The sequence below is a fragment of the Nipponia nippon genome, unplaced genomic scaffold, assembly GCF_047370975.1.
Source record: "Nipponia nippon isolate SJK-2023a ecotype South Korea unplaced genomic scaffold, ASM4737097v1 scaffold_86, whole genome shotgun sequence".
Taxonomy (NCBI): Eukaryota; Metazoa; Chordata; class Aves; order Pelecaniformes; family Threskiornithidae; genus Nipponia; species Nipponia nippon.
The window spans coordinates 53,317-73,190 of record NW_028262409.1 but is presented as its reverse complement, the minus strand read 5'-3'; the positions used below and the strand labels follow the sequence as shown (position 1 = coordinate 73,190).

Below are 19,874 nucleotides of genomic sequence, written 5' to 3'. Positions count from 1 at the left end.
GCCCTGAGGAGGATCCTTTGCTGCATGGTCACCCCCATCCTCCTCTGGGGCTCAGTCATACCCAACTCCACTGCCATTAGTAATCAAAAGGGAACCATTTTCCTACTGGCAGCCATTACACACCAAGTCCCACAGCTCTTGCAAAAGCTGGACTCTCAGCCAAGCCTCTTCTCAGACAGCTCCAGCTCAATCAGGTGCTTGTCTCGAAAACTTTTGAAAATCTCCATTGACTGAGATCTCCCCAGCTGGCCTGGGTCCTTGCTCTGGTGTTTGGCTCTGAGGAACTTCTGATAAACCCAGCTCTCTCAGCCTCTCCTTCTCCATTATCTGCTCCAGGCCCCAGCCATCCTTCCGGCCTCTGCAGGACTTGCTTCAGTCTGTCAGGATCTTCCTTGTGCTGCTGAGCCCCAGGCTGGACACAGCAGTCCTGCTGTGGTGGTCCTGTCGTGGGTCAGCCTTGGCCAGCAGCCAGACACCCACCCGGCTGCTCACTTGCACCCCCAGCTCAAAAGGACAAAGGGAGAAAATAAGGTGGATTAGCTCATGCGTCAAGATAAAGACAGGGAGATCACTTACTCATTACTGTCATGGGCAAAGAAGAGTTGACTTGGGGAAGATCAAGTGAATTTATTGCCAATTAGAAGAGATTCGGATAGAGAGAAAGCATAGCAAACATATTCAAGACCATTTCTCCACCCCACTCCTTCTTCCCAGGCTCAAATTACTCCATTGCTCCCAATTCTCCTACCCACCCCAACCCCAAGAGGAGCTGCGGGGATGGTGAATGGGGCTTTCGGTCAGCACAGAACATCCCTGCCACTCCTTCCTCCTCACACTGCTTCCCTACTCCAGCGTGGGCCCTCCCCACAGGATCCCACTGTGTTTGCCATCAAGGCTATGTGCTGTTCATTTCTTTCCGTCTCACTTTTCTCCTTCACACTCACAGAATGACAGAGATGTTGAGATTGGAAGGGACCTCTGGAGTTCATCAAGTGCAACTCCCCAGCTGCGACACGGTCAGCTAGAGCAGGTTGCTCGGGACCTTGTCTAGGTGGGTCTGGAATACCTCCATGGATGGAGGCTCCTCAGCCTCTCTGGGCAAGCTGTTCCAGTGTTTGACCACCCTGACAGTGAAAAAGTGTTTTCTTGGGTTCAGAGGGAATGTCATGTGTTTTTATCTGTGTTCATCACCCTTTGTCTTGTCAGTAGGAACTACTGAGAAGAATTTGGCTCCCTTGTCCTCATTCCTTCCTTCAGGTATTTATGCACATTCATAATACCCCCCCAAGCAATTTTTTCTCCTGGGAAATTAGTGAAAAAATTATTTTTTTTCCTAATTTTTTCCAGAGTGCTGAATACGGGATAGACATGGACCTGTTGGAGCTGGTCTAGGGAGGGCCACAAAAATGATCAGAGGGATGGAACCCCTCTGCTATGAGGAAAGGCTGAGAGAGTTGGGGTTGTTCAGCCTGGGCAAGAGAGGCTCTGGGAAGGCCTTCTTGGTGCCTTTCAGTAATTAAAGGGGCCTTAGAAGCAAGATGGGGACAGACTTTTTAGTAGGGCCTGTAGTGATAGGACAAGGGGTAATGGTTTCAAACTAAAGGAGGGGAGATTCAGACTAGATATAAGAACTTTTTTATGATTAGGGCAGTGAAACACTGGCACAGGTTGCCCAGAGAGGTGGAGGATGCCCCATCCCTGGAACCATTCAAGGTCAGGTTGGACAGGGCTCTGAGCAACCTGATCTAGTTGAAGATGGCCCTGCTCACTGCAGGAGGGTTGGACTAGATGACCTTTAATAGTCCCTTCCAACCCAAACCATTCTATGATTCTTTCTATGATTCTATGATAACTAAGTACGGTGCTGGGATATCTTAGGTGACTGAGAAGCATTAGCTTTGAAAGCAGCTGGATGTGTTGCTTGGGGATTCACAGCTTTGGTAAATCCCTGCAAAACCACAGCTTTGTGCTAGAAGCAAAAGGCAGGGAGGACAAAAAGACATTTGTAAAGCCTAGGTACACAGTGAGGTGGGGAATCTGGGGGGTGGCCAAAGTCTGCAGGAGAACTGCTGCAGGCATGGGACAGCATGGGAGAGCCCATGGTGGGAAGATTGCAGGCCTTGGTGGGGCTGGGACTTCCCCAACACAAGCAAGATCTCTCTCCTCAGCTATCAATATTGTCACTGCCACCAAGAGCCACACGGGGACACCATTTCCTTACAGCCCCATGGCCTCGGTGCTTCCTCAACCCCCATAGAGTCCAGGCACTCCTAGGGTTGTCCTGCACTCGTCATCGCACACCCCCACATCACACTGCTCCATCAAGAGCCCTGAGCAACACATGAGGAAAAGGATCTCCCTTCCCAGGTGCCAGGGATCAGAGCTTGCCCATCCTTCTGGATGAAACCCATCAAGGGCTGACGTGGCAGCAGAGCCACCTGCCCATTGCCTTTGTCACCTGGAACCAGTGCTGACCTCTTGCCAGTTTAAGGCAGCCCCCACGGAGGGGTACCTCCACCCCTGCTTCCCTTCATGGCTTCATCTGTGATGGCCCTCAGGGCGCCCACTGACACCCTCAGAGTCCTGGAGATTTTAATCACATTTTAAAGGCTTCTTCAGCAGCTTGTTCAATCTCCTTCCGGTAGCTGCAGTTCAGGAACTTGGCAGCAGAGGGCTCATGGAAATGCAGATACCCTAACATGCCATGGCGCTCTGCAGTTTTCTTTAATGCCTCCCTTCTTGTGTGGTTCATTAGGGAGAGTTCAGGAGTAGAGTCTAAATGAGAAGAAGTCAAAAAGAAATAACATTTTAAAAAGATTTATGCATTTTCATTATTTTTCTTCTTACAGAATAAACAATATAGACAATCTCCATGTCTTAACTGATCTAAAGGGTCTCATGATGAAGTATGACCATGTGGGAAAAGCCAGACCCTTTCTGTCAGACACTCTAGAGACACTCTTCATCCCACCCACCCCACCCCAGCCTGCCATTTCTCTCACCGGTCACCTGAAACTCACATCACTCATGTTAAAATGGAAGCTTTTCCCACTCAGGCTGGAGCTGAATGTCTCAGCCTCCATTTCCTTCTGCTTTCCTTGGAGAAGTGGCTGCACAGAGACACAGCATTTCTCTTAGTTAACAAGAACAAAAACAAAAAAAGGAAGAGTGGTTCAGTGAAGAACAAAAACCATTCATCAGGTGTCCATGAAGTCCAAGTTGCCTCCACTAAATCCCACTTGTCCTTTGGAGGGGAAAATCTGCAGTGAGATTAGTAGGAAAGGACAGAGAGAAAGGCAATGAAGGAGCTGGCTACAGAGACAGTCAGGAGACAGGAGCAGCAAGCTTTCAACTGCCTGAAGCTCCAAGCAGCACCTGGGTACTTGGGAGGGGTCTGAGGGAATGGAGAGTAATGGGAGGAGGAAAACCAGATGGACACTCAAAAAGGCATCTGTGCAGACAGTCTGCTGGAGAAGATGACTTGAGAAATGGTCAGTTGAATCAGGACATGTGGGAATAGCTAGAAGATTAGTGAGATCCAGTACACTCCATACTGCACAGAGCAGTGGTCAAGCAAGTGCCAGGAAGATCAAGGTTTCTTGTCCCGAGAGCAGTACACATCCTGGAGAGTTTCATGATGGCAGCACAGGAAAACATTCTCTCTCTATGAAAAGTATTCAAACATTTCAGCCAATGAAAATGTGCCCATACTACATACATGTTGAGAAAGTTGCCTCATCTTTGCAGGCCGAGCTCAGTTCCTGACCAGAAGCCTCCAGTGCCACTTCAGGAGGTCCTGGTGTGCCTGATACACTCACCTGGGACTGGGAGTGACCACAAGGGGCCGTGGGAGACCTGGACCCTCCAATGGAAACTGCAGATGGAGGGTGACACAAGGCATCTGTGCTCCTGTAACTCAACCCACCCTGGTTTCCAAAATTGTTCTTAAAAAAAAAGAAAAAGCCACTCCTGCTTCTAAATTCCTCCTTCTGAAGTGAGTCTCTGCACCCTCCTCCTCTCTGCTTCCATTACCTGTTGAGTTTCCTCATGAGTTCCCTCTTCACCCAAGCTGGTCTTGTCAGCTAGGTACTCACTGCTGCTCTTTGTGGGTGATTCTCTCGTTAAAGACAAGCTGTACTGAGTTGTGCTGCCCTTCACTGCTGCCCACAGGATCCCCACTAAAAGCCCCCTCAACAGGCCAAAGTCTTCCCCTCTGAGGTCTGACCCCTACACTCTGCTCCTTTCCCTCCTCAGGCTGCTCAAGAGCTGGGACCCCCCTATTACATGGCCACTACAGTGAAGGATGACCCTGGTTTTCACGTCCCTGACCACTCTTCATGGTTTGCAAGGACCTGATCCAGGTGAGCATCATCTCTGTTGGTCCAGCTGGTGGCTTTGCAAAGAAATTGCTCCAACACCCTCCAGAAACCTATTGGTCTGTTTTCACAGTGCTGTGTTCCCCCTCCAATGAATGTCAGGGTCATTAAAGTCCCCAGAAAGAGCCCCATGTCACTGACCTGGAGACCTCCTGGAGTTGCTTAAGTAAGAGCTTGTCCACCTCCTCCCCTTGATCACCTGTTCTTTATCTCCCACCACAATGTCGCCCTAACTGACCTCTGCTCCGATCCTCACCCACAAGGGCTCACCCAGCCTGTTGACTTTCCCAGCAAGGAGCTCCATACATCCAAGCAACTCCTTCACACAGAAAATATTCCTCTTCTGATGCTCCCAGCCTGTGCCTCATGAAGAACCTTTATCCATCCATTGCAGCACGCCAGCTGTGGGAGGTGTCCCACTGTGCCTCAGAAGTCACAGCTTGTGACAGACCTCGGGGCTCCAGCTCCTCCTGCCTGTTCCCAGTCAGAGGAGAGTGTTGCACATCTGGGCTGCAGCCCCCGAGTTGTGGCTCCAGGCCAACCTCAGCCTTGTCATGCTGAACAGGGACACCAAGCACCCAAGAGCCCATGTACGCAAAAGCTTTGCTGCATGGAACAGACATGCTGGAGCGCATGGCAGACGGCATTGTAAGAAAGACTTGAGGTGCCCCAAAAGAGAGCAATGCCTGCTGTCCCCAAGGTCCGAGAGAAACAGGGCTGGGCTGGGCAGCCCTGGCAGGAGAGGGCATTGCTGTCTGCGGTGTCTCTGCAGCCCTGCAGGGCCTTTGGTGGAGAGAGGCACTGATCTCCTGGAAGGACAAGGTGCTGCTGAAAGCATCCTTGGGTGTGGACATCCTGTGGTCTATGCCTACTCGAAATTCACTGGGCTCTTTGAAGACTGTATCGTCAAGAGGGTGAGTAAAGGATGGGGCAAAGGAGAAGTAGAAGAAACTGAGAACATAGGCCCACAAGTGGAGAGCCCAGTGCAATGTGCTTCTTATTCATGTGGTGCCTTGCATCTGCTGGATAGAGATGGGACAGGGCTGGCCTCACTGCAGGGGTGGCAATCAGTCACTTGCACACAAGCACCGAAGGAATCTGAGATGGTGCCTGGGGTGTCTGTCATGTACCCGCTCTGAGGGGACATCGCTTTCCTGTAGCTCCTGTGCTGTCCCTGCCAGCCACAGGCAGTTTTGGTGGAGAGCCTTGGCGTCTCACAGAGCCCTACAGGCCTGTGTTTGGCCATTTAATGAGCAGCTGCCCTGAATTAGGTTAGGCTCCGTGGGGATGTGTGAGACAACTCTTGTTACAGGCAATGGACAGCTAGTCAGCACAGCTAAAGGAGGGGAGAAAGAGAAAGACTTCCCTCTCCCTCTGGCACAGAACTCCATTTGGTCAGCTGGACACCTCTCTAGGTGGCCCTGAACAGCGTGAGTAGGGATAGGGGGTGATGTCCTAAATCTGGGCATCTGCGTCATTTCAGCTGGCATCCTCACCAGGCTGCAGGATGGTGCCCCCAGATGTTTCCCAATCTCTCAGTACTGCTCCATTATCGTGGACGACATCTGGCACCTCAGACATCACCAGGTGTTTTTGTGTGAACTCCTGGTCTCCATCTCCATCAGTGACAATGGGACTACAGATCCTATTTTTAGCAGACACCATGACTGAAGCAAGAGGAATCTCATGTCCTGTGGGTTTGTGGCAGGCACGGGAGGGAGCTGAGGTCCCTTCCAGCCCCAGCACTACAACTCCAGGAGGAGATGCCTCCACTGACTCAGCTGATTGCCTTCTCTCAGCATGGGTAAAGGAGATGCCTCCCTGCCAGTGTCCAGGTGTCCTGTCTGATGATGGGCCAAGGAAGGGGGATTCTCAGACCTAACTGTGTCTCGGAGAGGAGAAAGGGCACTGCTGCAAAGAAACGTCTCTGCGGAGGTGAGACAGGCAACATTGGTGATTCCTTCAGTCTCTTCCCAAGGAGGTTCCTGGAGAGCCCCAGGGACACCTGGAGGGAGCACCGAGTGGGGTGGGGGCAGAGCAAGTGACGTCTTGGGCAGGTCCGCTCCTCCGGGGCTGAGATGGGCTCCTGGGATGGAGGGAGCTCATGGGAAGCAGGCAGCAGTGCAGCGAGACAGCTCTGCCAGGGAGCAACTCCTCTGCCAAGCGCAGCAGGGCTCTGGGAAAAGGAGTAGGGCAGAGAGAGATTAAAGGCAGCCTGGAGTGGGAGGAGAGAGGAGAGCTGCAAGGGAAGAAACCTTTCCAGCCCTTGTCACGGTAAGTGTCTTGGTGCAGGGCAATGCAGCTGCCGTTCCTGGAAGGGTCTCCTAAAGCTATCATAGCCTACAGCACACAGGGTCTGTCAGGAGGCCTCCCAGCCCAGGGGCTCACGGTAGACAAGGGTGAAGGGGTGAAGGCCGGGTGTGCAGCCAGAGCTGCCCAGGGCATTTCAGAGGGGACTTTTCCAGAGGAAGAGCAAGGCAGGGGATCCCTTGAAGGTAAAGACCTTTCCTGAGGCTGTGCTTTCAGTTTCCTGCTGTTTCAGGAAAAAGGGGAAAGGCGCTGCTACCTTTGGAGAGGGAGACTGAGAGTCCTGAGCTGCTACACTGAGAGATCAGGAGGTCTGGTGGGAGGCAAGTCAACTGCTTCCATCCTCTCCTCTACCTCCAGAGAGCACCAGCATCACCTTTGCTGGCCTCAGCAGGGTTTGTCTGACCTGCTCCTCACTGCCTGCAAACGGGGAGTACCTCTAGAGAGTGCCTGGAACTGGGAGGTTTCTTCAGGTCAGAGCTGAGCAGACAGGAGTGGGTGACGGGGTCTGCGATCCCTGACAGGGAAAACTTGGAGGGAGAAAACAGTTTCCACCAGGGATAGCTCCAGGCTGCAAACACATGGGCAGAGTGTTGTAGGAAACTCCAACCAGCAATGTCATGGGAGGGAGACTTTGGAAAGCTCCCTGTCATCCCCTCCAATGCAGACACCTTCCTCTGAGCAAGACCCCTGCTATCGTCTCCCACCCAGCACAGCCTCTGCCCTCAAGGCTGCGTGGTCCAGGGCAGGAGGTGCCTCCTCTGCAGCCAGAGCTCTGGCACAGCAGAGGGGCATCTCCCCTGACACAGGGCCGCTTCCCTCTGCAGGGCAAAGGTGCTGAGAGCAACTGCCCTGGGCTTTTGCTAACCGGGAGGTGCTGTGCCCTGCTGGGTGAGGAGAAGGCTTTCCTGAGTGCCCGGCCGCCTCTCCTCTCCTTGCTTCCCTTAGGAGGAGAGTCACAGAGTTCTCCTTTGTTCCTCCACCTGCTTGTGCTGCTCTTCTTCCTGCTCTTGGGCTCCCTGGCAGTAACGGTGGTGGTGTGGGGCAAGGGGTGGGGGTGCTGAGTGCCTGCTCTGGCCCTGACCTGGAGGGCGCTGCCCTGGAGGTGTTTCCATGGGACCAAGGTGCCCAAGCCCTCTCTTCATTTTCCTGGCTCGAGACACTGCAGTGAGTGCTTGGGCAATGAGACACTGCTTCCCTTAGCAGACATCACCTTCAGACACCTGATCAGGCTGGACAGGGAGTCCTGCGGGGCTGTGAGCATCACTCCAGAAGGGCACAGCTCTCCTGTAGGAGCCTTGTGATGTCTGAGAGCACTTGATCTACTCAAACAAAGCAGCATCCTTGTCCTGTCCTCTCCATCATACTCTGCAGAGCTGTGCTGGAAAGGAAAGGTGTTTTGAAATCTGCACCTGGAACAGGACCCCTCTGCTCCCAGTACAGACCAGTGGCTTTTTCAGAGCAACCTCTGTGTGCAGTCCTCCTCCAGCTGGGTGTGGTGCAAGCCCAGAGCAGCTGGGCACCAGGCTGATGGACAGAGCAGCCCTCCTGGATGGGAGCACTGACGCAGGTTTACACTGAGAGCAATGGGGCAATGGGGGAATTTTACCCTTTCCAGTATATATGTCCCAAGTGGGATGGGGGTGTCTGAATACTAAAACACAGTGTAATGAGATGCATTTGCTGCACCTCATCTCCCACCTTCCTCTGTGGAAGAAAGCGTCCTTCGGAGCTTGCACCCTGCGCTCTAGTGCAGCACAGGGAACTCCTCCCCAGGAACCCTCCCTCCAAACACCCTGGGCTGTTGCTGCCTCCATGGGTCATTGCTGTAAAGCAGGGCTGACCCTCAAGGAGCCCCTGGGGAGAGGGCACGGCTCAGCACAGCACACTCAGCCAGCAGAAAGCAGAGCTGAAGCCTCGGAGCTGCATAACGGTCCCCCAGGAAAGAAAAGCTCCCTTCGGTATTTCACAATGAAGGAATCAAATTTTGCTCAGAGAAGCTTCTCTGAATTTTTCTGGTTTATCTCCTTTGGCAGTTTCCATGCCCAGAAGCAGCAGATGTCCAATGGCAGCTCCATGAACGAGTTCCTCCTCCTGGCATTCACAGACATACGGGAGCTGCAGCTCTTGCACTTCTGGCTCTTCCTGGGCATCTACCTGGCTGCCCTCCTGGGCAATGGCCTCATCATCACTGCCATCGCCTGTGACCACTGCCTCCACACCCCCATGTACTTCTTCCTCCTCAACCTCTCTGTTCTTGACCTGGGCTGCATCTCCACCACTGTCCCCAAATCCATGGCCAATTCCCTCTGGGACACCAGGGACATCTCCTGCGCAGGATGTGCTGCCCAGCTCTTTCTGTTTGTCTTTTTGATTTCAGCAGAGTATTGTCTCCTCACCATCATGGCCTACGACCGCTATGTGGCCATCTGCAAACCCCTGCACTACGGGACCCTCCTGGGCAGCAGAGCTTGTGTCCACATGGCAGCAGCTGCCTGGGGCACTGGCTTCCTCTATGGTCTCCTGCACACAGCCAATACATTTTCACTCCCCCTCTGCCAAGGCAATGCTGTGGACCAGTTCTTCTGTGAAATCCCTCAGATTCTCAAGCTCTCCTGCTCAGATGCCTACCTCAGGGAGGTGGGGCTTCTTATGGTTAGTCTCTTAGTAGCATTTGGTTGTTTTGTTTTCATTGTGCTGTCCTATGTGCAGATCTTGAGGGTCGTGCTGAGGATCCCCTCACAGCAGGGACGCCACAAAGCCTTTTCCACGTGCCTCCCTCACCTGGCCGTGGTCTCCCTGTTAGTCAGCACTGGCATATTTGCCTACCTGAAACCCCCCTCCATCTCCTCCCCATCCCTGGACCTGGTAACGGCAGTGCTCTACTCGGTGGTGCCTCCAGCAGTGAACCCCCTCATCTACAGCATGAGGAACCAGAAGCTCAAGTGTGCCATGTGGAAACTGATAACTGGATGTTTTTCTGGAGCAATAAACTGCCCATCGTCTTCTTCATAGCTGTTATAACGTAACTCATTACAGGCGCAGCCTGTCTTCTGTATTTTTTGTTGTTGGTGGTGGTTTTTTACTTGGGATAAAGCTGTTGTCCACTTTCTAATTCATTCTCTCCTTTGCTTTTCTGATTGAGTGGTAGTTTAAATGAGGAGCCATGCTGTCTGTGTGTTTAAACAAAATAAAGAGCACTTCAGTGACTATTTTTTTACCTGAGAACCTTCCTGAAAGGCCTTTTTGGAGCTGCAGGGAGAGTTCCTTGATGCATGGGTGGAGGGGAAAAGAGTCCCGGCATGACAGCACTGCCAGGGAGCACCAGCACTTGGTCTTCAGGAGCTGTTCTCTTTCCACTGCCACACTCTCTTTCTGTTCCCTTGAGTTGGTGTCAGCCCTGAGAGCTCTGGCAGCTTGGGCACAGTTGTGCTGTGTGGTTGTCCTGTGACCACAGGCAGGGACAGGCAATGGGCACTTCCGTGACAGAGCTGGCCACCATAACAGCTATTCCATGAAGAAAGCTGATCTCCTCAGGGCAGTGCCTGAAGGCTTAGGAGTTTTTCCAAAGTTTCTCTCAAGAACATGCCCAAGAAAGTGGCCCACAGATGGAAACACCAATATTCAGATAAGCAACGTGAATGCGCAGGGTTGGGGCATGCAGAAGCATCCTCGCACAGCCAGGCCTCCTATGAGAGACCTGAAGGACCAGCAGAGCAGGGTCTGGTCTGTGCCCATGTTCGTGGGACACCCTGGGGAAGGTCCCCCATGACATTGCTGGAATCTTTACTGGATATCATAAGGTTCCCATTGGCCCATCCCTCTACAATGTCTATGTCCTTTGGGATGGCAGCCCTGCCCTCCATTACTGTCCTGCTCTCCCGAACGGGATGTCTTCTACAAATGTTATGAAAAAGTACTCTCTCCTATCCTCCAGGTCATTCAAAAGATGTGAAACAGGACAGGTTGCAAGCTAGACCTCTGCAGGACCCTACTAGCTAGATACCTCCAGACAGAGCACCACGCATGTACCACACTCCTCCAAGACCAACTATTCTCCAGCTGTTTTTTCCTCAACTACATATCCACCCATGCAGCCGATACTCTCCTAACTTGGACACAAGAAATTTCTGGAGGGATGATGCTGAAAGCCTTGATGACTTCCAGGTAAAAGACCGTCTCTGCTCTCCCTGCATCCAGCAATCCTGTCCTTTCATCACAGAAAGCAAAGAGGATGGTGAGAGACAAGCTCCCCTGGGTAAACCTAGTCGCCTTCTCTTTCAGATGCCCAGAAACGGGATCCAAGTGGACACGCTGTGGGGCACAGCCTTTCATTTCCCTGCTCATCATTTAGGCATTCTGGAAAGGTGTATGGATTGTAGAGGTGCTGCCAGTGATCAGGGAGTTCCCAGAGTGCCTGTGACCTATCAAAGATGATGGAGAGTGGCTTCGTTGTGCCATTGGCCTGCTCACTCAGCTCCCTGGGATGCTGCCCCTCCTGTCCCATAGACTGGTAAAAGATGGTTTGCTCAAGTGATCCCTGACTTGGTCCCCATCCACCGCTGGCTGTTCACCTCCAGAGTCCTACCTCAAGGCACAAAGGCCTGCGAGACCTTGCTGGGGAAGTCTGAGGCAAAGAGGACACAGAGAATATCTCATCTATCTCCACCTGCTCTTATTAAATTCAGCAGTGGCCACACAGGATCTTTGTTTCTTCTTTAACTGTTCCTGAAGCAGTAAACACTCCTTATGGTGCCCTTCAGTTGCCTTTCAAGTTTAGACTGAGTTTCCATCTGGACCCTTGCGGAGCTTGGAGGATGCTGTCCTTGAAGACCAGCTGTCCTGAGCTCTGCCACCATGCCTTGGCAGTTTATTCCATCAGTATCACAGCTCTGTCTCTGACATTAACAGCTCCCACTCATCCTGTCTGTGCTCCTGGATGAGGGCACTGGCACACATTTGGACTGAAGCAATACAGCTCCGGCACCAGGGAGGCTCATATTTGCCATAAGAAACCTTGTACCAAGTGTCCAAGACCCTGTGTGTGCAAAAGCAGAGATATGGCATGGGAAAAGAGAGCTGCATGTCTTTCTATCCCCAGGTCTAAGGACCCAGGATGAAATGCCTAAATTCACTCAACAGAACACGTCCTCCCAGCTTGGAGAAATTAGATCCTTCCCTGGCACCTTCCTGGGTGTCCTCTCTAAGGATGGGACAAAAAAAGTAATTCTTATGCCCAACTATTTTTCTAATAGGAGCAATGACAATGCAGGAGAGAAGTTGAGGGAGGGAAGATCAGAGATGCCTTCAGCCTGTTTCCCAGCAGGTTCCCCTGCAGCCCCAGGGACACCTGGAGGGAGCCCAGAGGGGCAGAGAAAGTGGTGCCTTGGGCTGGGCCTCTGCTGCTGAGCTGGGCTGGGCTCCTGGCATGGAGGGAGCTGCTGGCAAGTGGGCAGCACTGCAGAGAGACAGCTCTGCCCAGGAGCAGCTCCTCTGCAAAGGGCAGCAGGGCTGAGGGCACTGCCTGCAGGCACTGAGGGGAGAGGAGCGAGGCAGAGAGAGGTTAAAGGCAATCAGGAGTGGGAAGGCTTTGATCTGAGAGCTCACTGGGGGAGAAATCTTCACAGCCCCTCTACATGGTAAGTCTCCGGCTGCAGAGCAATGTAGCTTTTGCTCATGGAGTTAAATCCAAAAGGTAGCACGTCCCACAGCCTATGGGATCTTTCAGGAGGCTTCTCACAGTTTCTCTGGTGTAGAGGAGGAGGGCGTGCTCCAGAGCAGGGCCTCCCTGCTGCACCATCAGAGGGACAGGGCATGATGGCTGCCTTCTCTCAGGGATGGCTGCAGGGTGTGAAGGTGGGTGTGCAGCCAGGGGTGCCCAGGGCTGTCCTTCCGAGCAGGGTCCCGGCACCCCAGGGGCTGTGTGCTGGGGCAGGGACTCTGCCGCCTGCCAGGGTCAGCACTCAGCCTGCTCGGGGAGCTCCTCATGGTTCTGCAGGGAGAAGCTGTGGGTGGAAAGAGTGACCCCCAGCAAGGCAGGGTCCTTCTGCTGTTGAGAGGGTGCTGCGTGGGTCAGGGCTGCTCAGGCAACACCTGCACCTCCTCTGCAGCCAGAGCTCCAGCAGAGCCGTGGTGCAGCTCTGCAGCCACGGGCCCAGTTCCCTCTGCAGAGCACAGGGGCTGAGAGCAGCTGCCCGGCAATGGTGGTGTCTGGGAGGTGGCGTGCACAGCTGGGGAAGGGGAACGCTGTCTGAGTGCCCCAGTGCCTCTGCCCTGGCCTCTCTCAGCCACACCCTCACTGTGTTTTGCCTTGTTTCTCCACTGGTCTGTGTTATTGCTATTGTTATCTTGTTCTTGCTGCCAGACCCTCTGGGGAGGTGGAGTTTCAGCTGTGGAGTCACACACTGATCTTGTGGGTCCTTTCATGCAGCTGTGTCCATGGGAACAAGTGTCCCAGCTTTCGTCTCACCTGTGGGGCTGTGGGCAATGCTGAGAGGCCCTTCTGTGTTGTTTTCACCTGACCAAGTTGAACACCAGGACTGCTCCCTGCCCCTCCCCACTTCTGCAGAGTAGGGCTGGCTTATCAAGAGCCCATGGGCAGAGGCTCGGCTCTTCATTGCACACTCCGATAGCACCAAGCTGAGCTCCAGCCACAGAGCTGAAGGAAGCTCTCCTAGAAAAAACTAATGGGTGTCTGTGTGTGCAGGGGCACCGTGTATTGGAAATGGCTTTGATTTTGCTCAGAGACATCTCCCCTAACTTGTCATTGTCTTTTTCTCTTATGAGAGTGCCCCATGCCCAGAAGCAGCAGATGTCCAACAGCAGCTCCATCACCCACTTCCTCCTCCTGGCATTTGCAGACACACGGGAGCTGGAGCTCTTGCACTTCTGGCTCTTCCTGGGCATCTACCTGGCTGCCCTCCTGGGCAACGGCCTCATCGTCACCACTGTAGCCTGTGACCACCGCCTCCACACCCCCATGTATTTCTTTCTCCTCAACCTCTCTCTCCTCGACCTGGGCTCCATCTCGACCACTGTCCCCAAAGCCATGGCCAATTCCCTGTCGGACACCAGGGTCATCTCCTTCTTGGGTTGTGCTTTCCAAATCTTTCTGTTTGTCTTTTTCATTTCAGCAGAGTACTGTCTTCTCACCATCATGGCCTATGACCGCTACATTGCCATCTGCAAGCCCCTGCACTACGGGACCCTCCTGGGCAGCAGAGCTTGTGTCCACATGGCAGCAGCTGCCTGGGGCAGTTGTTTCTTCTATGCTGTACTGCACACAGCCAATACATTTTCACTCCCCCTCTGCCAAGGCAATGCCCTGGACCAGTTCTTCTGTGAAATCCCCCAGATCCTCAAGCTCTCCTGCTCACACTCCTACCTCAGGGAAGCTGGGCTTCTTGTGGTTAGTGTCTTTGTGGGCATTGGGTGTTTTGTTTTCATCGTGCTGTCTTATGTGCAGATCTTCAGGGCCGTGCTGAGGATCCCCTCCAAGCAGGGACGCCACAAAGCCTTTTCCACGTGCCTCCCTCACCTGGCCGTGATCTCCCTCTTTCTCAGTACTGTCATGTTTACCTACCTGAAGCCCCCCTCCATTTCATCCCCACCCCTGGATCTGGTGGTGTCAGTTCTGTACTCAGTGGTGCCTCCAGCAGTGAACCCCCTCATCTACAGCATGAGGAACCAGCAGCTCAAGGATGCCGTGTGGAAACTGATAACCAGATGTGTTTCTGGAGCAATAAACTGCCCATTGTCTTCATAGCTGTTATAATGTAACTCACTGCAGGCGCAGCCCGTCTTCTGTTTTTTTTGTTATTGTTGTGGTAGTCCTGTGACCGCAGGCAGAGACAGGCAATGGGCAGTTCTGTCACAGAGCTGGCCTCCATAACAGCATTTCCAAAAAGAAAGGTGATGTCCTCAGGGCAGTGCATGAAGGCTTAGGTCTTCTTCCAAAGATTCTCTCAAGAACAAGCTCAAGACAGTGCCCTGGTGAGGAAAACACCAGTGAACATCCAAAGTGTGTGAGTGTGCAGGGCTGGGGCACACAGCAGTGTCCCTTGCACAGCCAGGCCTGCTGTGAGAGACTGGAAGGACCAGCAGAGCAGGGTCTGGTCTGTTCCCGTGTTTGCCTGACACCCTGGGCAAGGTGCCCCAGGGCAATGGCCACAGACCAGCCCCTTGCAACCACCATTCCCAGCACTGGCCTCTCACTCCAGCTCGGAGAGGTTCTTTATGGAGGGACACCGAATGACTAGGTCAGACGTCCATGTTTGCATTGTACAGACGTGGCTTCAGCATGCACACTGTGTGCCTGTGGGGAGATGAACCTCACTGAGCCCAAATGCCATCAGCTCTTCCTAGAGGTGCAATGAAGGCCAGTGGGACAGACAGTGCCTCCAGGTCACTTCACTTTGAGCATAACATCCCCTGGGAAATCACCTGAATGCAGCACTGGGATGTGCTTCTGTGAACCAAGGTCCCTGTATCCATTCCTCATGACAAGGGACATCTCAGACAGATGTGGAGCAGGGCGATACACCGCAGGGCTGAGGTGCCTCCCAGCCTCTGGCAGTGGCAGCAGGAGGCCAGAGAGCCATTGTGCCTGCTGCAGTGCCCTGCCTCCGCACGTGGAAGGGAAGGACTCGTGCCTCTGCACACCCCTGTGTGTATGAGGAGTGCATGAGGCCAGCTCAGATATGGGCACCTCACAGGGCCCTGCCCTTTCTGTGTGTGACTCCAGGAACAAACCCCCCCCGCCCAGCGAGATTCATCTCACCTGCCTTGCACAGGCTCATTGCAAATGCTCCTGGCTGCTCATGTCATCCTTTCTGGATTGTGCCATCAGAGGTGTCAGAGCCATCAGAGAGGTTCTTGGTCCTTGGAAAAGGCAGACATCAAACCTTTCTTCCAGAAGTGCAAGAAGGAGGACTGGGAGAATTACAGGCTGGTCATCGTTACCTCAGTCCTGCAGCCATTTCCAGGTACTTGTAGGACAAGAAAGGGATTGCCAAACCTCTATGGGTAGGGGAAAGAGGGGGATGTTTTGTACGTGGGCCTTAGCAAGTGTTTTGACATAGCTTCCCATAGTCTCTTTATAGTCAGATTGATGATACCTGGACTGAAGCAGTGGGTGATGTAGTGGGTGGGAAGGTGGCTGGTGGATCCAGCCCAAATGTCAGCAGTGGTAGAGTCCTGCTGGTGGCCACTTCCTCGTGGCATCCCTCAGTGCAGGCAGTGGGGCCAACACTCTTGAGTGTCTTCATTAACTGCCTGGATAATGTGCCAGAGTGCCTTTTCAGCTCCTTTGTGGATGATGCCAAACTGGGCAGACCCATTCTACAGCCTTATCTTGTTCCCCCTGCCTTGAGCAGGATAGGCGGACAAGGTGATGCTCAGGGGTCTCTTCCAAGCTGAGTTATTTTAGGATTCAATGAATGTTTTCCTTGGAGAGCTTTTTGAAGACAGAAGAAACAGAAGAAGAAGGAAAAAAAGAGAAGTAGAGGCATAAAATGCACCAGTATAAATACAGCAGTTCCTCTGAGAAACATTTCTCCACACAAATCATTGATAGGAAATCTTTTAGATAAATTTGATGAAACAAGCTTACTTCTGTCTGCTCACGTCCTGGGCGACAAGGAGGGTGATGGCTGGATACAGTATGATGCGGTCCATTGTGTCTCGGGAACTCATAAACCATTGGGAAGCCAATGGCTGTGAAGGGGGCTGTGAGGTTACTTCTGCCTCTGGAGGTGAGAGCCCAACAGCAGGAATGTGTCTGGGAAAGGCGCTGTGAGGTCACTTCTTCCTGAAACAGACGATATGTCAGCCCTTGACTCATGGCTGGGATATGTGCTGCTAAACTCCCCTCTGCCAGTGTCTCTGACAGGCCAGCAGAAGGCACCTGGTTGGCACATTGGCTGGGAGACCCCCTCTGCTGAAGGACCCAGGCTCACTCCAGGAAGGGGGCTTGTATTTTGGCTGTCATGTCTCTTCTGCCTGAGTACAGCATGGGACAGCAGCAGGTATGCAGCTTGGTCGTGTCTATCCAAGAAGCAGAAAGGCTCGCAGCCTTGGAAGATCATGGTGAGGTTACTTGTGTCTGGTCAGATGAAGGGCTACAAAAAGGATGATGGGTTGGGATGCCTGTTTAGAAGGGTGGTTTCCCAGATGGTGGAACTTTCCTTGGATGTAGGAAAGAGCAGGAGAGAGAAACAGTGCCACACAGTGCAGCTTGGATGGTGGGGACTGGACATGAGGAGGAAGAAATGTCACTCAGAGAGTAGTGCTGTGCGACATGAAGTCCTCCAGAAGGAGGATGAGGTCAGTCCATGTCCTTGTGTTTGAAGGAACAGAGTGTGAGGGTGGACAGACGTCAGTGAATGTATGGAAATGGCAGGGTGAGAGCAAGGTGAGGAAGTGAGATGGGTGTCTGCAGCCTGCAGGGCAAAAGAAGCAGCTGTGGGACAGCGTAGGACAAGCTGTGGTGGAGATGGCAAAGAGCACTGGCAAGGCTGGAGGTCGCCAAGAGAACCCTAGGCCGTTCCCTTTAACTATGGCAATTGTCTCTGCCCCCAAGGCCTGTAAGGAGACATGTTGTCCTAAGGCACTGGGGGGCCTCATTGCCTCCTTGCACACCCCCAGTAAGGCTGGGAGCTGTCATAGCCTTGTCCTGCACTCAGCATCACCCCCCCACATCCCACTGCCCCAGGAAGAGCCCTGAGCAACGCGTGAGGGACAGGACCTGCCTTCCCTGGGGCTGGGGGTCAGCGCTTGGCCTTGCTGCTTCATAAAATGAAGCCAGGGTTTCCTCAGCAGCTGAGCTGCCTGCCCATTCCCTTTGCCTCCCTGCAATCAGGGCCTCCAATTCTCTGCTCTAACGAGTCCCTGGGGAGGCTTTGCCAGTAACGGCCCTCAGTGGGGCTTATTAATACTTCAGGGTACTTTGGGTTTTGCTTTTGATGCTGACTCTTGGAGAGGTTTGTGCAATCTCTTCTCAATGCCTGAAGCTGAAGGACTCAGCACAAATCCTCCATGGGGCTCACTGAAATAAAGCAAGCCCTAACAAGCCATGTCTCTTCCTGTAATTTTCATCAAGTCTTCAGGAGTTGTACAGATAATTGGAGCTGTTTCCTAGTGTAGTTATGGGGAAAGATTTCAAAGAGCTTCTAATAAAAATGAGGTTTTATTTCCAAGGGTGTAGTTTATTACTTTTCAGTTTAGAGAAGAGGTGACGGTAGCATTCTCCAATAGATATCGCTGCAGGGTGTCTCCTCAGGAGGTCTGGACTGGTAGGAGAAGCTGTCCCTTGAGCTCTGACAACCTCCCACCTCACCTCCCCAACCCCACCATTGCTCTCCTTGCCCACCTGGGACTTTTCCTTACAGCAGACTTCTCCACTCATCTCTGCAGCTGGATGGTACAGCTCCATTGCACCATCTCCCCCCTGCTCTCCTTAGAGACCTGGCTGCACACAGGCACAGGAGGGTTTTTCCTATTTGCAAGCAAAGGAAAAGTCAAGCATGGTCAAGTTCCATAAAGAAAACAGACTCTGCAAGCATATGCTAAGTCCAAGCTGCCTCTAATGAGGTTGCCTTTCTACAGGGGATAATCTTAGGAGAACTATTTCAGGTAGGCAGATCCAAAGAAGAGAGATATAAACATAATTAAAGAGTTGGCTAAGGAGACAATTAGCCTGCTGCAAGACAGGCAAACTTTTAAGTCCCTGATGTCAAAGCAGCAACTGGATGGGTGCGAGGAATCTGAATGAAGAAAGAGTAAGGGGAGGAGAAACCTGGAGAATAAGGGAAAGGGCTTTTGTCTAGGCAGTCTGCATCTGAAAAGATGACGTTAGAAATGGTTCTTCAATCAAGAGAGGTGAAAACATATGAAAGATAAAAATTAATGTAAATCATTTTAATTTCTTTTAATAATTTAAATTTAAACTTAATTTAAATTTAAATTCAATACACACTATAAGAGGCAGAACACTGGTAATGAAGTTACACTGGAAGATCAATATTTCCTTGGAATATCCCTTATGAGAGGTTGCAAGATTGATAGAGATCTTTTGTGATTGCAGACAAACTGATGTTGCAGCCATCGTTGAAAGAGGCCAGAAGCGCAACCCCGGGAACCCCAGGCTGTACAAGCTCACTTGGGGGAGGAGTGAGCCTTCCCATGAGTGCTCTTGGGGGACATTGCTGGGCACCTCAAAGAGCAGGAGGTGTCCAAATGCAGTCAGCATGGCTTAGCCAAGGGTAAATCATGCCTCCCCAACCTGATGGCCTTCCTGATGAAGGAACTGCTTTTATGCACGAGGGGACAACAGTGGATGTCGTTTACCTCAGCTTCAGCAAGACTTTTGGCATGGTCTCCCTCGATCCTGGTACCCCCGTTAGGCCATTACAGTCTGGATGGGTTGACAAAGAGATGGGTGAAACAGCAGTTGGAGGATGAGGCTGAGAGCGCAGTGGAGAAGGGGTCACACCCTACCTGGAGGGCAGTGGGCCATACTGGGGCATTGTGGGGCAGCACAGGGGCCTCTCCTGAGCCCTGTGTAGTTTAGCACCTGTATCCATGACCCAGAGGAGGCAACTGTCACCACGTTTGTCAATGGCACTAAATTGGGAGGACCATTCCTGTGCCTAGGGATGCCATTGAGGGCAAACCTGACAGTCAGAAGGACTGTCCAGTCCAGAACATCTGGTGGGAGTAGAGGAGGGGGCAAATTCAGTCAGGGTTGGGTGTCACTGACAATATGAATTCAGGAGAACCAGAGAGTGCCTAGCCTGTGTTTCCTCATGGCCTTGTGGTGCTTGGGGACAGAAGGCCAAACATGACCCAGCAGTGCGACCTGGTAGCAAAGGCAGCCAGCAGGGTCCTGGAGTCTCAGAAAAAGAGTGAGGGCAGTGATTGTCTCCCCTGCTCATCGCTCCTTAGACCACCTGTACACAACTGTGTCCATTTTTGGGCCCCCACTGGGGAAGGGGAGGAGGGAGGGAGCGCCTGTGGGGCTGCTGGGCTCTTGGCCAGAGATCACCACCACAGCGAGGGAGGTGTTGGTAACTGGCGGGGAGTTGAGTGGAGAGTCATCAAGCTGCTGAGGGGCTGGAGCACTTGCCTGGGAGGAGAAAGGGGAGGAAAGGGCCTTGTTCAATCTGCAGAAGAGAAGGCCTTGGAACTTCATAG

At 52.7% G+C, this 19,874-nt stretch overlaps 2 protein-coding genes across 2 annotated transcripts; both read left to right on the top strand.

Moving 5' to 3' along the window:
* Window positions 1-8,741: 8,741 nt before the first annotated feature.
* On the top strand, window positions 8,742-9,698 carry LOC148050388 (olfactory receptor 14C36-like). The gene has a single exon (XM_087742852.1). The coding sequence runs from the start codon at window positions 8,742-8,744 to the stop codon at window positions 9,696-9,698; it is 957 nt and encodes a 318-aa protein (XP_087598978.1).
* A 3,709-nt stretch (window positions 9,699-13,407) lies between these two features.
* LOC148050387 (olfactory receptor 14C36-like) lies at window positions 13,408-14,448 on the top strand. Its single transcript, XM_087742851.1, has one exon. It carries the CDS (start codon window positions 13,408-13,410, stop codon window positions 14,446-14,448), a length of 1,041 nt encoding a protein of 346 aa, XP_087598977.1.
* Window positions 14,449-19,874: the final 5,426 nt, after the last annotated feature.